The sequence below is a fragment of the Prionailurus viverrinus genome, chromosome D2 (genome assembly GCF_022837055.1).
Source record: "Prionailurus viverrinus isolate Anna chromosome D2, UM_Priviv_1.0, whole genome shotgun sequence".
Classification (NCBI taxonomy): domain Eukaryota; kingdom Metazoa; phylum Chordata; class Mammalia; order Carnivora; family Felidae; genus Prionailurus; species Prionailurus viverrinus.
The window spans coordinates 38,659,369-38,676,567 of NC_062571.1; the positions used below are offsets into that span (position 1 = coordinate 38,659,369).

At 43.2% G+C, this 17,199-nt stretch overlaps 1 protein-coding gene across 1 annotated transcript in view; it reads right to left on the minus strand.

Annotated features, from left to right (window-relative positions):
• POLR3A (RNA polymerase III subunit A) overlaps positions 1-17,199 on the minus strand; it is a 54,973-nt gene that overhangs the window by 23,050 nt on the left and 14,724 nt on the right. Inside the window, exons 10-16 of the mRNA XM_047824915.1 lie at positions 16,255-16,396; positions 12,438-12,578; positions 8,345-8,414; positions 7,576-7,703; positions 7,108-7,246; positions 5,688-5,852; positions 2,173-2,345 (exon numbers count right to left, since the gene is read on the minus strand). Coding sequence (XP_047680871.1) covers positions 2,173-2,345; positions 5,688-5,852; positions 7,108-7,246; positions 7,576-7,703; positions 8,345-8,414; positions 12,438-12,578; positions 16,255-16,396 — 958 coding nt within the window. The remainder of the gene's footprint in view (positions 1-2,172; positions 2,346-5,687; positions 5,853-7,107; positions 7,247-7,575; positions 7,704-8,344; positions 8,415-12,437; positions 12,579-16,254; positions 16,397-17,199) is intronic.

A 17,199-nucleotide genomic window follows, 5' to 3' on the forward strand; every position in this document is an offset into this window, starting at 1 on the left:
ACATGCAGAAGAATGAACGCAGACCACTTTCTTACCATACACAAAAACAAACTCAAAATGGATGAAAGACCTAAAAATAAGACAAGAAGCCATCAAAATCCTAGAGGAGAAAACAGGCAAAAGACCTCAGCCGCAGCAACTTCTTACTTGATAAAGGCAAGGTAAACAAAAGCAAAAATGAACTACCGGGACCTCATCAAGATAAAAAGCTTCTGCACAGTGAAGGAAACAATCAGCAAAACTGAAGGAATGGGCAACTGAAGGCAACTGAAGGAATGGGAGAAGATTATTTCCAAATGGCATACCAGATAAAGGGTTAGTATCCAAAATCTATAAAGAACTTACCAAATTCAATACCAAAAAACAAATAATCCAGTGAAGAAATGGGCAAAAGAAATGAATAGACACTTTTCCAAAGAAGACATCCAGATAGCTAATAGACACATGAAAAGAAGCTCAACATCACTCATCATCAAGAAAATATGAGATACCACCTCACACCTGTCAGAATGGCTAAAATTAACAACTCGGGAAACAACAGATGTTAGCGAGGATGCAGAGAAAGGGGAACTGCCTTTGCACTGTTGATGGGAATGCAAACTGGTGCAGCCACTCTGGAAAACAGTATGGAGGTTCCTAAAAAATTAAAAATAGAACTACCCTACAATCCAGCAAATGCACTACTAAGTATTTATCCAAAGGATACAAAATGCTGATTCGAAGGGGCACACGCACCCCAATGTTTATTGCAGCACTACTGACAATAGTCAAAGTATGGAAAGCCCAAATGTCCATCGACTGATGACTGGATAAAGATGTGGTGTATATGTATGTGTGTGTGTATGTACACACACACATACACATACACACACACGATGGACAATTACTTGGCAATCAAAAAGAATGAAATCTTTGCCATTTGCGACAATGTGGATGGAACTCGAGTGTATTATGCTAAGTGAAATAAGTCAGAGAAAGATAAAAATCGTATGATGTCACTCATTTGGAATTTAAGAAACAAAACAGATAAACATAGGCGAAGGGAAGCAAAAATAAGATAAGCAGAGTGAGGGAGACAAACCATAAGAGACTTAAACACAGAGAACAAACTGAGGGTTGCTGGTGGGGTATTGGGTGGGGGGATGGGCTAAATGGGTGATGAACATTAAGGAGGGTACTTGTTGGGATGAGCACTGGGTTTTCATGTAAATGATAAATCGCTAAATTCTATGACTGAAATCATTACTACACTATATGCTAGCTAACTGGGATTTAAAAAGTAAAAAAATAAATTAAAAGACTCAGTGAGATTAAGAATGAGCTAATGGTGAATGGTGCCTACAACTCTGCTTTCTTCCTATTTCACAAAAAATTCATGTCATCAGAAAATTTCTTATTGCTTATCCATTTTTCCACACTTAGGTGAGTTAAAGCTCTGAGCCATGGGCTGCAGGGGAGACAGAAGAAAGCCAGGTGAAATCCTGGTGCAGTCAGACTGCCGACCCAGGCTGCCTGACAGAATGCAGAGCTCCCAGAGGCTGGTCCTCATTCTGATTCTGACCCTTGCTCGGCACGTTCTCAGCTAACCTAGTTTCTAATGTGACAGGGGAAGCAGATAAGCATGTGATATGAATTTTCCCTCTTCTGTGCCCAAGTCTCTTTTGAAGACCATCCATTGATTTTTATTTTTTTAAAGATTTGATTTTTAAGTAATCTCTATATCCAATGTGGGGCTCAAACCTACAACCCTGAGATCAAGAGCTGCACGCTCTACCGACTGAACCAGCTAGGTGCTCCTTCAAAGACCATCCGTTTAAAGAGCTGCGGTTGCTAGTCTTTACTCCAAAGATGCTAGAAATAGAAAGGGCACAAGCATGTGAGTACCAGTTACAGAAGGGGCCTAAGTGTGACGCTGGAACAAGAGCAGCCCCATGTGGTCAAGTGAACAGATGGCCCTGTTTTCACCACCTAGAACGTGAAAGCTGCTAGGGATGTAAAGGATCTGATTGAAGGCCCTCCCCTTGTTAAACGAGAACACACACGTCGCACAGGGCTGACCTGGGGCTAAAGGCACTGCCTTTACTTCCTCCTCCCTTCTGCTACCTTCTCTTCAGGCTTGCAGCACAGCCCTGTGGGCATGAAGTGGCTAACCCACCCGAGGAGCAGACTCACCTCTAGAGTCTCCTCAGCGGTGCAACCAGGCTGCTGCTGCAGCTTTCCTGTGTTTAGGGCTTCAATGTATTCATCACATTTTTTATAGCCAGCATTCAGCAACTCATACTTGGCCTTTAGCAACCCTTGACCAGGTGTGACGTCACCAATCCCGATGGAGAATCCACGGTTGGCTGCAGAATAGTCAGCAGGTAGAGCAGAAAGAGAGTGCCATGGATGTTAGTCAACCCACTATATACAAACCAGTTTATACCTTGAAAGAATATATCATGACCCAATTAAATAAAAATGTATCAGTCTGTAGAGAGTTACATCAAAATGACCAAGACTCACTGAATCCTGTCAGAGACGTTACAACCCAGTGGGGAGCAAGTACTGTCCCCAACTAACTATAATATACAGCAGACCAATATTAAATACCAAAAAGCAGCTGGACAAAGTCAGCAATGGAAAACGAGCCATCTGACTTCTTGTTCTAAGACATCATCTCAGATACCTTTCTGCCCACACCCCCTTCCTTCTTCAGAAATCCTCCCCAAACACAGAAAAACCCCACCTTTGAGGGAACTACACATGGTCAATAATCCCAACGCTAACATATGTAGAAAATGGGTGGATGAGAGGCACCTGGCTTAGCAGGGTGGGGAAGGGACACCTAAGAGTGGCTGTGGAAATGAGGACCCATGAGTCTGGAAATGCTCAGAAACTATACTGCCAGCTTCTGCAGATGCTGGAGACAACGTATGTGTTGGAGATAAGGAAACCTGATGGAAAACCAGTATTTTCCTGTGGAAGATGAGACTTTATGTCCCAGTATACGGAATTAGAGAGCTCTAGACTGAGGGATCCTAAGTGCAAACAGAGAGGGAGGACTGTAAAGTAGGGCATGAGGTCTGTATATACCATGACTGTGATTCCTTAGTCCCTTTCCCTGGCCACATCCCAGAATCCTGAGAAGCAGGTCTCAACTTTGGGTGGGAGACTGAGAGTGGAAGATATGTCCCTGGAGAAACCAAGCCTCCCTAGAGAAAAGTATTACTGACAGGGCTATTTGGTAGTTCCTCAATGAAAACGTTGCCTTGCAGCTCAATCAAGGGGCTGAGAAGTCCATCAACCAACAGGCTCCATCCATTTCCAATCGGTGTTTGGTGTCTCACTCCCCAAAATATGAATGGATAGCCAGGGACCGCCAGATTAAAAAAAAACATAACGTTTATTTGTTTTTGAGAGAGAGAGAGAGAGAGAGAGAGAGAGAGACAGAGCACAAGTGGGGGAGGAGCAGAGAGAAGGAGACACAATCTGAAGCAGGCTCCAAGCTCCGAGCTATCAGCACAGAGTCCAACGCAGGGCTCGAACTGACAAAATGTGAGATCATGACCTGAGCCAAAGTCTGACGCTTAACCAACTGAGCCAACCAGGTGCCCCTGGGACCACCAGACCTCTGAGGAAAGTCTTCAACATGAAAGACTAAAGACAACAAATGCACAGAAAAACAAAACTAAAGAGAAAATTCAGGGAGCAGATAAATCTATGAAAAACATTGTCTCTGATAGAGAAGAGGTATCTGGAGATCAAGAACAGGAAGTCTACAAAAAAAAAAAAAAAACAAACCCAAAAATCAAAATCTACCTGCAAATAAGAAACATGGAAAATATAGTTGGAAGTGAAATAAATGATAGTTAAAATAAAAAAAAAAAAATCAATAGAGGAATTCACTTAAATTTTTTTTTAACTTTATTTTTGAGAGCGCGAGCATGAATGGGGGAGGGGCAGAGAGCAACTGAGGGGAGGAGAGAAGAATCCCAAGTAGGCTCTGCAATGTCAGCACAGAGCCCAGGGGGAACTCATGAACTGTAAGATCATGACCTGAACCAAAACCAAGAGTTGGATGCATAACCAACTGAGCCACCCAGGTGCCCCGAGGAACTCACTTTTAATTTTTTATTTATGTATTTACTTTTGAGAGAGAAAGAGAGAGAGAGGTGTGAGTGGGGGAGGGGCAGAGAGCGAGGGAGACACAGAATCTGAAGCAGGCTCCAGGATCTGAGCTGTCAGCACAGAGCCCAACGTGGGGCTTGAACTCACGGACCATGAGATCATTACCTGAGCTGAAGTTGGCCCACTTAACTGACTCAGCCACCCAGGCACCCCCTAATTTTTTTTTAATGTTTTTTATTTATTTTTGAGAGAGAGAAAAACAGAACGCGAGCAGGGGAGGGGCAGAGAGAGAGGAAGACACAGAATCGGAAGCAGGCTCCAGGCTCTGAGCTATCAGCAGAGCCCAATGTGGGGCTCAAACTCACAAACTGTGAGATCATGACCTGAGCTGAAGTTGGTCACTTAACTCACTAAGCCACCCAGGTGCCCCTCTAGGAAATCATTTTTAAAAGTTAAACTGAGGGGCACCTGGCTTGCTCAGTTGGTTAAATGTCCTGACTCTTGCTTTCAGCTCAGGTCATGATCTCACGGTTCATGGGATTGAATCCCCCTTACTGGGCTCTTTGCTGACAGTGCTGGAGCCTGCTTGGGATTCTCTTTCTCCCTCTCTCTGCCTCTTCCCCCACCCAAATAAACAAACATTTAAAAAAAAAAAAAAAAAAAAGATAAAGTGAATCCAGAAACAAAGAAATGGACAACAGAGAAAAGAAGGTAAGAAAAATCATAGTCAATCTAGAAGCTCTACTTACAAAATGAACAAAAATTCCAAAAAGAACAGAGAAAGTTAAGGTGAGAAAATTATCAAACAAAAACAAAATTTCCACAACCAAAGGACACACGGAGGCAGATTAAGAGAGCTTACAGAGTGCCCAACACAATGAATGAGAAAAAGACTCATACCAAGCGTCTACAGTGTGAACTTCCAGAACCAAGAGGATTTGCAAAGCTTCCAAAATGAAGACACATACAAAAGTTGAAAATAAGAATAGAAATACACTTTCACGGCAACTCTGTAGAGTAGAGCAGTACCTTCAAAATTCTGACGAAAAATAAAATTCAATCCAGAGCTCTATACCCAGCCACACAATCGATCAAGTGTAAGGGTGGAAATGAAACGTTTTTGGGCACGTAAAAACCTGCACGTATGGCATGCTCAGAGATGGGCCAACAAAGGAAACAGAACAGTGCAAGGAGAGAAGGGAAACACAGAGTAACCCAGCAGAGCTGAGCTGTGAGGGCCCAGAGGGCCATAGGTGGAGCGCAGGTACCTTGGAAGCAGCCTGCGGAGGGCCCTTGTCTAACAACCCTGTCTGACTGGCATCGTGGAGCTACTGGGCATTTTGAGACAAGAATTCAAGAGCAAGTTCAAATCTGAAACCAGGCAAGTCAGTACTGAGCTGATCCCATTCTGTAAGTCCCAAATGATTCAGCCTGGAGTAAGTCTCCTTTCTGTGTGCGGGTATGTGTGCGGCATGTGGGGGCTGGGGGAAGGAAACAAAGGTAAAAGAACAAACTAACGCACAGCCCTGAAACCCAAGCAACCACCACCATACGCCGAGGACGCTGGAGATACTCACAGAGGTAGACAGGAGCCAGCCTGGCAAGCCGTGACATTGCATCGGCAGCTTCGTTCTGCCCCCAGTCTCGCAGCAAAATGTAAAAAATATTGTTCTTTGATCCTGATCCCAACGTTCCCTTGTCCATGCTGCCGCTCATCAACTCACTGTTCTGGATGGTAACGTCTGCAAGGACAGCAAAGATTGGGCACTTGAATAATTACTTACTACTCAGCCTCGTTCCAACGTGGGGCAGTGGAGAAAGCATGCTCCCATTATGAAAATTAAAGGAAAGCAAAGCAAAATTCTCTCAAAATTTTTTGAGGGGAAAAAGAGAGAAATCTAGGGACTTCTGAAAAGCATGAAAAGCCCAGTGGTTTACCTTACAGTCCTAACTCTGAAAAGTACTACAGGACCCTCATTTTCAACTGTGAACTATAAGTGACAGCACCAAGCACTTATCCTGTGTCACAGGGATGTTGTGAGCATCTGGTGAAATCACATGCCACAAACTACTCCATAAACTGTAAAGCACTTTGTTATTCCCCAAGATGATGAAAACTGATGACACCACCATGAAGAGCCTATACAACAAAATGGAATTACATGGAGATGAAACAAAATACAATCTAAAACAAGAAAGCCAAAACACCTGAAAGACCAGAGGTGTGTTTTCAAAGCAAAGGCTCTAACCCTGAGAAAAATCGGTGCCCTTCAACACATTTACTCTTCATTACAAAAGAGGAATCTTGACCTTCAGAGATTCTGTGGTTCAGTTCTTCAGCACAGAGTCCTGGAGATCCATTTCTTGTCACAAGACCTTGCTAGCAAAGCCCATTCAAAGTCAGTGCCATTCAGAGGAGCCTGCTGGGGAGCTGCTGGTTAGCAGTCTGGGGTGAGCAAGGGAGCTCGTGTCAGAAAGGAAACGCTGGCTGAAAGGCACTGGTCTGTGGACTATACTTTGGGTTGAATTAGTCTGGATGACTCAGATGGTTTAACATTTATATCCTCTTGTGGTTACACCTGATCTTCGTGTTATAAGAAACAAGTTGACCAGGAGGCGATAGAAAAATAGTCCCATTATACTTTTAGACAATGAACACATTTTTTGGACATAAAATGATAAATTATATGCCTCATATGATGAGATACTTTCTTATGGCAAAAAGGGAGGGGGGCAGAATAAAAGAAATTGCATTAATTTACAGACACTAGTCATCTAAAACACATCCAGAGAGGAACATTCTAATCACTGGATCATGTATCTACATGATCTCTACTTTTTAGAGAAATGGGGAATCACAGCTGAGGAGACATACCAACTACACTTCCCTAAAGAATAAACTTCCTGCCTAAGAGAAACATTGCATTTGCTTGCTAAGTGAAGGCAGTCATTGGCCACCTGCTTTCTGCCTGCTCCCACCCCGTTGCTTTGACTCACAGGAATCGTTGACACAGAGATCTTCTCCTTTGCCACAGTACTGCTTTCCCTTGGTTCGGAGATTGGCCCTTACTGGATTGTCATCACTAGGTCTGAGGATGACGCTGAATATCTGCTTTCCTGTCCACAGGGTGACAGGCTGAAGGAGGAAGAAAGTCACAATGTCAGCTGGCTGAGCCTGGTCTGCAGAGTACTCACATGCAAACCTGTACCCGGCATGCCTGGCTCCCGCACAAAGCTTTACTGTCTTAAATGTATAGTTATTTGCATAGAGAGAGAAAGAAAATGCATGCGTACACATGGGGAAGGGACAGAGAGAGGGACAGAGAGAGGGGAGAAAGAATCCCAAGCAGGCTTTGCACTCTCAGTGCAGAGCTTGATCTCATAAACTATGAGATCATGACCCGAGCAGAAACCAAGAGTAAGATGTTTAACCGACTGAGCCACCCGGGTGCTCCCAGCACAAACCTTTAATATTGTAGGTGGTGGAAGGCGAACTTTAATTTTCTCGTCCTTGCCAACTAATATTGAAGCAATGATTTGGCAGGCCTTGGCTCGGTCAAAGAAAGTGTCCTTAAGAGTGAGGAGATAGGCGCCTATGAATGTTGCAAACACCACAAAAAGAAACGGAGTGAATGTGAGAGACAATTACAAGGTTTCAATTTTATTTTTTTTACCTTAAAAAAGTTTATTTATTTTTTGGGGGGGGAGGCACAAGCAGGGCAAGGGGCAGAGAGAGAGAGGGAGACACAATCTGAAGCAGGCTCCAGGCACTGAGCTGTCAGTACAGAACCCGACGTGGGGCTCAAACTCACAAACTGTGAGATCATGACCTGAGCCGAAGTCAGACGCCTAACTGACTGAGCCACACAGATGCCCCAAAAGGTTTCGATTTTAAAAGGAATCTGGAATATTGCTAAGGAGTGAGTTAAAACCTATAGCTGCTTGCTGGCTCCCTCTTCCACTAGAATCTAAGCTCCACAAGGGACTTTGACTCACTGTCCTATCTCCAGTGCTTAGAAAACTGTCTAGTGCATGTCAGGAGCTGAACAAATGCTTACTGATTCAATGAATAACCAGCCAATCCAAAATCTCTCAAGCAGATTCAGAATCAAACATAGTAAACAACAGAATTAAACACATGAAATTAAATCGCTTCTCAAGTTGTTACATGAATCACTGTGAATGAGAATCCTAGTGTTCCACAGTTTCCTTTCAAGTGAATTCATAAACACACCTGTTAGAAAGTCCTGAATAGCAGCAATCAGTGGTTCTCCATTCCTTGGTGTTACAAGATTTGCTTTCGTCTAAAGGAAAAACAAACACAACATGTTAGCCATTCTCGGACACTCTTTGGATTGCGTGATGCAGTCCAAAGAACCGCACCACAAAGGCTCTGAATTGTCACACATAAATAAGGAAGAGCAGGTGAGCAGAAAAGTGGGGCTGAGAAATGGCAGCCAAGGCTCTCAATCCCAGCTGTCACCAGCTCCTTGCTCCTTCATCTGTTAAGAGGAGTCAAAACATACCTGCAACACTGACGTCAGACGTTCTTGCCAACACTAAATACTGAGTGAAGCTTTGGATCCCTATGAGAACTCTGTATGTGTAAGACTTCCTAGTTATTAATAAATTCACTTCTCCAAAGAAAATTCACTTCTATGAATGATAAATAGCACTGTTCTCTTTGAGGTCAATCAATTTCATACCTCTCCACAACGAGGGCACAACTGTTGAACTCTTAATGAAGACAGTGAGTACTAATGATAATTAATGACACGATTTAATGAAAATTTAATGAATGCCTACACTGAGCAAAAAGGGGTGCTAGCTGTCCAGTACATAATTAACAAATTAAAAAAGATTCTGTGCATCACAGTGCATATGCTCAAGTTTTGTTGTTGTTGTTGGGAAATAAGCGACATGTAAATTTGCTCAAATCATGATGTGGAGATGCTTATGTTATTTGTGGGTTGTCCAGGCAACCTCACCTGGAGTAAAAGGCCCTCCAAGGCAGAGACCTGTTCCTGCTTTATTGTGAACATTCACAGAACAAAGATCCTCCAATGAGGGCTGGAAGGTAATCATTCATGATTGTTTTCAAGAATCTCTCTGGGATGGGAAATGGAGTGGTCTGGGGCTGAGCACGTGAAGCTAGGATTTGCATATTTTGTAAAAGTCTCCCCAGTAATTTGGGACCACATTCAGGCTAGAGCCCTGCCTATTGAGACAGAACTGCTGAGTTGATACAGTTAGATGATAATTTTCTTACATGTAATTGAGGGGATTTGTCCTGATGGTAACAAAGATCTTCCATCCTGGCCTTAGAGCCTGTGTTTTATTGTCATTTTTAACCAATGATATATGCTGTTATAACAAAATGGATCCTCAGTACCGAACTCAAGGCTGAAGTCCAAGTAGTTGGCTACAGGCCGTTATCTCTAGCAACTAGCTTACATAGCTGATATCACTAGCAACATTCTAATTATTGCTTTTTTGTTACAAAAATAGTATGTTTTTTACAGAAAGTCTAAAAATATAGATAAGCGAAAAAAACCAAAACGACAACAAAAAAACCCCACCCAGAATCCCAAAAAAACATCTCTGCATGGAACTGCCAAACCAAAAGAACTGCAGTTAAAACATTTTGGTACATAACCTTCCCAATTTCTGGCTATAAGCTTTTTTACAAACACGGAAACATCTATTTACCAAATGAAATAAGATCATGTCTTACACACAGACTGCTTTTTAAATAAAAAATAAATCATAAGTAGCTTTATGCTGACAACAATACTACATCATCATTTTTAAGGGCCATGCAGGATTTTGTGGTACGAATGTGATGTGATTTAACCTAACCAACTTTTTTATTGGCGGACATTGCCTGCTTCTAATGTTTTATCATTACAAGTGATTTTGCAACTGGTTATTTCCTCTGGAGAGCTTACTAGAATAAGAGTACAAGGTCAGAAAAAATGACTGCACTGGTCAACGCACCATCTGACTGTGGGAGTGTGGATCTCATTCATGGCCATTCGCCCTCCTCATCTTCTCTCTTGCTATCTTCCAATACAGAGCACAGCACTCCTCACAACTGCTACAAATACAAGGCTTAGGAGGAAACGGGCTAGCCTCTTGTTACCTCATGTATGATCACACCACAGCGTCTTTGTACCTGTTGGTCCTCTGCTTGGATTGATCTTTTGCTGACAACCACACTGCTCGTCAACTTTTTAGAACTTGCCTTGAGTGTTATCGTTCTAGTGGCCCTCTCAGACCATCCTCCATGAAACAGGACTCCTCTCATTTTCTTTCCTCCTTGTTGTGATTTATTCTTTTCTTCTCAGCACTTGCCACCACACGACCTATTTTATATTGGTTTATTCTCCACCTCTCCCCATTCGAATAAGGATAAAAGCAAGAATTTTGACTTTTTTCTTCTGTGTTGCCCTGCTAGGAGAGTACTTGGTGGCACACAGTAGGTACTCATTAAGCATCAACCAAATCATTTAAAAAGGCTGAGGGGTCTGAAGAAATAACTCGGAAGAAAGACTCCAAATGCACAAAGATGGCCCTTAAGGGATTTGTCCTCATAGCAAACAGGGAAAACACCCTAAATTTTCAGGAGAAGGTAGGTGAATCATGGTGTGCTAAGCTTGTGAAATACTGTGAAGCCATTATAATCAATAATTATGAAAACTTTACAACAAAGGTGGGCATTTATAACATGTTAAGTAGATAAAAGCAAAACCAAGGCTACTAAAAACCATGACTGCCACCATCTAAGTTCGTGGATAAGCAACAAACAGATAAAAATAGGGGTGCCTGGGTGGCTCAGTCGGTTGAGCATCCAAATCTTGATCTTGGCTCAGGTCACGATCTCACGGTTGTGAAATCGGGCCCCATGTCAGGCTCCACACTGAGGGTGGAGTGTGCTTGGGATTCTCTCTCTCCCTCTCTGTCTGTCACTCCTCCATTCTTTCTCTCTCAAATAAATAAACAACAAAAAAAGAGATGGAGATAAAGAAAAAAGAGATGTGATGTGCAAAAACCTCACCTTAAATAACTCCATTACACTACAATGTTTGAATAAGTAAGAAACTGATGTTCTAAAAAAACTGAAATTACCCGCATGAATTTCTTAGTATTAAGTGTGTGTACAAAAGAAGTAACATATCAGATACTTTACTAGAAAAGATGTCGACTTTAGGCATGAAAAACCGAGGCACAGGCCATGAACGCAGCCACTCGTTCCTGTCCCCACCAAATCCTCATGTACTTTTAATAGATCTGCTTACAGAACTTAACAGCCTTGACTTTATTTTTTTTTTTTTTATTTTTTTTTTCAACGTTTATTTATTTTTGGGACAGAGAGAGACAGAGCTTGAACGGGGGAGGGGCAGAGAGAGAGGGAGACACAGAATCGGAAACAGGCTCCAGGCTCTGAGCCATCAGCCCAGAGCCCGACGCGGGGCTCGAACTCCCGGACCGCGAGATCGTGACCTGGCTGAAGTCGGACGCTTAACCGACTGCGCCACCCAGGCGCCCCAACAGCCTTGACTTTAGAATCGATACTAACATCCTACCCCAAAAGAGATGAAAAACACTCTATCAGAAATGGTAAGAAGTGTTTTGTGGGTAGCAACACTAACAACCACAGCCAAATCTACTCATAGCAAGAAAACCAGAATACTGGGAAAAAGGAAAACCTAGCTTCTAAAAACTCAACAGTTCGGGGCCCTGTTAAATTTAGGAGCGATGAGCCTCGCGCAGCACTGTGCTACAGCTGGGTTCGCGAGCCGGTAGCCCATGTAGCACAGCAACGAGAGCCCAGCCGCACGCTCCTGGGGAGCAGGTGTCTGTGTGACTCATCGCTGAACTTCTCTGCCATCTAAGGGGCTCCCCTTAACTGCTGGAAAATGAAATGGTGGTATGGGTCATCATACAATGATTCTGTTTAGGGTGACCTTTAGACGACAAACAAGTATGTAACATACTATGGGAAAGTCTTCAATAAAGTGTATGGGTACTCAAAAGAATTTTCAGCTACCAGAAAACCTACTTATGTAGAACATCTGCTGTGCCCTTGACACCCAACAGTCAAGATACTGCTACGCCCACATCTATCTTTTCCCAGCTGGTTTTCATGTATGTCCTGTACCTTAGAAATGCATATTACAGGCCAGAAGAATACCCACTCCTCTCAGCTCCCCACCTGTCACTGACACTCCCTTACACCCTACAGGGTGTTTTCACACAGGACACACGCTCCCCTCCCCCTCCTTTCAAGCTGTTACACAGAAGCGGGGCTGCCCTACCCTACATACCCCCATGAGAACAAGAGCCTCTGCTTTAGCTTCTTCTGTTTGAGGAAGATGAAGGTTCATCTCATCACCATCAAAATCCGCATTGTAGGGTGTACAGACACACTCGTTAAATCTGAAGGTCCGGTGCGGCTTGACCTTGGCCTGTGGAATACAAAAAAAAACAAAATAGGAGAGGGGGTTAGTCGTTTATCCAAAAGCTTCATGGTTTCAAAATATCAATAAATGGCTTCCTCTAAAACTGGACACTTTAGGGGCGCCTGGGTGGCGCAGTCGGTTAAGCGTCCGACTTCAGCCAGGTCACGATCTCGCGGTCCGTGAGTTCGAGCCCCGCGTCAGGCTCTGGGCTGATGGCTCAGAGCCTGGAGCCTGTTTCCGATTCTGTGTCTCCCTCTCTCTCTGCCCCTCCCCCGTTCATGCTCTGTCTCTCTCTGTCCCCAAAATAAATAAAACGTTGAAAAAAAAAAAATTTAAAAGAAATAAAAAAATAAATAAAACTGGACACTTTAGATTAAGGAAATAAAATCTTTGTATGTTTTGTTAAGAGATACATGTCACTTGTGGAGGTATTCTTTATGAGATCAAAACAATGCAATGAGTTTGTTTTAATTCGAGGCAAGCACGAAGGTTAAGAGCCATGTGAAGGGGCTCCCACTGGCCAGTGATGTCACAGCTGGCTATGAAAAAGATTTATGGCAGAAGTTGAATAAAACACATGGACTAAATAAAAACCCAGGGTTTATTATTATTATTATTTTTTAATTTAAATTCAAGTTAGTTAACATATAGCGTAATAATGATTTCAGGAATAGAATTTAGTGATTCATCACTTAAATAGAACATCCAGTGTTCATCCCAACAAGTGCCCTCCTTAATGCCCATCACCCATTTAGCCCATCCCCCTTCTCAACACCCCGCCAGGAACCCTCAGTATGTTCTCTGTATTCAAGAGTCCCTTATGGAAAAACCCATGGGTTAATGACACCGAAAAAAGAGAAAGCAAAAACAGACAAATAAATCCAACCCGACCTCGTTGGAAGAAACTGAGCACCAACTTTTTCCTTCCCAGACTGACAATAAAGGAACAAGAATCAGGCATTTATGCTGCCTTTCCTTCAGGCGCTCTATTTTTGGATAAACAAATAACCGTAGTTAACAAGAACAGGCTCTTCATTATAAAAATGATAGGTATGGGGGTGCCTGGGTGGCTCAGTTGGTTAAGCGGCCGACTTCGGCTCAGGTCATGATCTCGCGGTCCGTGAGTTGGAGCCCCGCGTCGGGCTCTGTGCTGACAGCTCAGAGCCTGGAGCCTGTTTCAGATTCTGTGTCTCCCTCTCTCTGACCCTCCCCCATTCATGCTCTGTCTCTCTCTGTCTCAAAAATAAATAAATGTTAAAAAAAAAAAAAAATGATAGGTATGGAGGGGTGCCTGAGTGGCTCGGTGGGTTAAGCACCTGACTTTGGTTCAGGTCATGATCTCATGGTTGGTAAGCTTGAGCCCCATGTCTGGCTCTGTGCTGACAGCTCAAAGCCTGGAGCCTGCTTCAGATTCTGTCTCCCTCTCTCTCTGCTCCTCCCCTGCTCACTCTTTCTCTATCAAAAATGATAAATAAAAGATTTAAAAAAATTTTTTTAAATTTTTTAATTAAAAAAAATTTTTTTAACGTTTATTTTTGAGAGGAAGAAACAGAGCATGAGTGGGAGAGGGGCAGAGAGAGAGAGGGAGACACAGAACTGGAAGCAGGCTCCAGGCTCTGAGCTTTCAGTACAGAGCCCGACGCGGGGCTTGAACTCACGAGCGGTGAGATCATGACTTGAGCCAAAGTCAGGTGCTTAACCGACTGAGCCACCCAGGGACACTCCCCCCCAAATTTTTTAAATAAAATGATAGGTATGGAATATGAAAGGCATGATAAATGAGAAATTCTTCATTTTGCAGTCCCAATGAAATAATACGGGCAATAATTGGCCATGGATGAAGTCTTTAGATAAAAGGTTGGTAAGGAAACTTTGAAGGGAGGCACCAGGCTGAAGTATCTGACGCTCTAACCTTCTCAACATAAGAAGAGTGGGGCAGCCAGACAGCACGCCCCTCCTGAAATAAGGTAAGAAGCAGCCAGGGGTGCCTGGGTGGCGCAGTTGGTTAAGCGTCCGACTTCAGCCAGGTCACGATCTCGCGGTCTGTGAGTTCGAGCCCCACGTCAGGCTCTGGGCTGATGGCTCGGAGCCTGGAGCCTGTTTCCGATTCTGTGTCTCCCTCTCTCTCTGCCCCTCACCCGTTCATGCTCTGTCTCTCTCTGTCCCAAAAATAAATAAAAAACGTTGAAAAAAAAAATTAAAAAAAAAAAAAAAAAAAAAAAAAAAAAAGAAGCAGCCAGTGCCACCTAGGAGTCATTCTTGCCAGAAGCTGAGCCTGAATCTGATCGCGCCTCGAGTACTGCCCAGTTCAGAGGGATAAAAGGAACAATAAACTCTTAGTGCCGTATGCTTACACACACACACACACACACACACACACACACACACACACGAGACATTGTTTAGGACAAGTGACCTGTTTTTTTCCAACAACGACACTGAAATTACAAGAACAGGGGGAGGGGAGATTGTTGTAGAGAGACCGAGGACCTGTATCAACCAAATGTAACATGCAGACTTTACATCCTGATTTGGACAAAGTAGCTGCGAAAAGACAGTTGAGACCCTTGGGGAAATGTGCACATGGGCTGTGTGCTAGACAAGAGCAGGGAGTGAGTGTTCATTCCGTGTGGTGTGACAATGGCGCTGTGGTTGTGTGTGTCTTGCACAAGTAAACTGTTTAACTGACTGAGCCACCCAGGTGCCCCCATCACATGCGTGAACTGATCACACACGGAGAAAAGACCTGGCACCTGGGTCATCAAAGAAAGAAGGGAGAGAGAAAGCAAGTGTGGCAGAATCTTGGAAAATTATTCAATATAGAGAATGGGAACATATGAGTTCATCATGGTATTCTTTCTACTTTTGTATATATTTGAAATTTTTCAAGCAAAAAAACCTTTACTTTGAAAATGTCCCAAAGTCAAGCAAAAGTTTCTGGAAAGGGAGGGATTTTGTTCACCTTCCCAGATCCCCATGATCGTAATCCCATAGTCATAAAGTGCTTCTTTGGTATTTCCACGCTTAAGTAAAATGACTGATGCAGCATGTTCGTAAACTGAAAGACCGAATCTAGAAAAACACTAACTGAAGAGGCTGTTTAAATGCTGTTGCAAATGCTCGTGGATTTAACGGCTTTGGAGATAGGAGAATTTATGAATATTTAACGAATTAAAGTTGCACCTCATTTCCATTTTAAATCTCCAGAAAAAGGAACTGCTGTTGTTGCAAAACGAAATCACTGAAAAAAATATGCTCCAAGGTCTTCATTGGAGGGCCACTGTGACGAAAAATCTCCTAAGCATTTTAGTTCCGTAGTTAATAAGCCACGTTAAACCCCAAGTCAACTTTCAGCTCTATCTGTTTTACATAAGTCTGCATACACATATATATGTATATATTTTCATTTGCAAGTGAAATCATGCCAGTTACTTTCATGCCAATTTTCAATTAGTTCCTTTCTGTTTTACTGTTGAGTGCGGATTTTATAAATATTAAAAACGTTGAAGGGAAGCTTAAAATGTAAAAGTTTCACTCAAACTAAAAAGTGAAGGAAGAGAAAAATCAAAAGTGACAAAAAATTTCAGATTACCGGCAATCTTAATTTTAGGAGTCTGGAATTTAGCATGCGCACACAGCAGACTCCCACCAACAGAAAATAAAAACAGAATCTCACACTCACCAGATGCGCCATAATGCTCAATTTGTGCAGGGAGGGCTGCCGATTGAACAGCACCACATCTCCATCTATGAGGTGCCTCTCCACGATGTCCCCGTACTTGAGCTCCTGAGCCATCTTTTCCCTATTTCCGTACTTCAAAAACCTACACATGTGATAAGAAACGTGATCTGTGAGAACAAAGCTCCCTCACCAAGGTGCTCCCTCTTCATGTCAGGATTCAGTCTCTAAAATGATGGATATTTCATTGGATCAAAGCTGCCTCCACAAGCCATTAAACTATGACACAGATAGGTCCTCATTTTGTAAATGTTAAATATGAGAAAATTATGTCTTAGAATTACAAAAGTGCAGTCATAAGTCAGCTTCTCCCACAGCACCCTGTTGATATGTTTTGTCTCATGTTTGTCTCAAGAGATAAAAAGGCACCAGAGATCAGTGAAGGGTCAGAGCTGGCCAAACCAGTGCCCCCTAGGCTGTGAGTAGAGTCAAGTAACCCCAGAGAGCCCACACGATGTAGAAAATGACTGGCTTGCACACCCCCACGTGTTCTGTCTTCCTAGATCCAACGTTAAACGCAAGGGAACAAATAGACATTTTGTGTATATGCAACGAGTAAGCACAGCAAATGACATACCTAGGCTCACTACAATTTAAACAGTATTTTCCACAGGTAAAATGTCACAAATGCCGGATTTTGGACGACATTCTTTGGCTGAATATGGCGACCTCTGTCATGAGAAGGTCGTTACACACAGCTAGATTGAGACAGCTTGGGGCGCCTGGGTGGCTCAATCAGTTAGGCATCAGACTTTGGCTCAGGTCATGATCTCACAGTTTGTGGGTCTGAGCCCCACGTCAGGCTCTGTGCTGACAGCTCAGAGCCTGGAGCCTGCTTTGGATTCTGTGTCTACCCCCCAGTCTCTGCCCCTCCCATGCACATGTTCT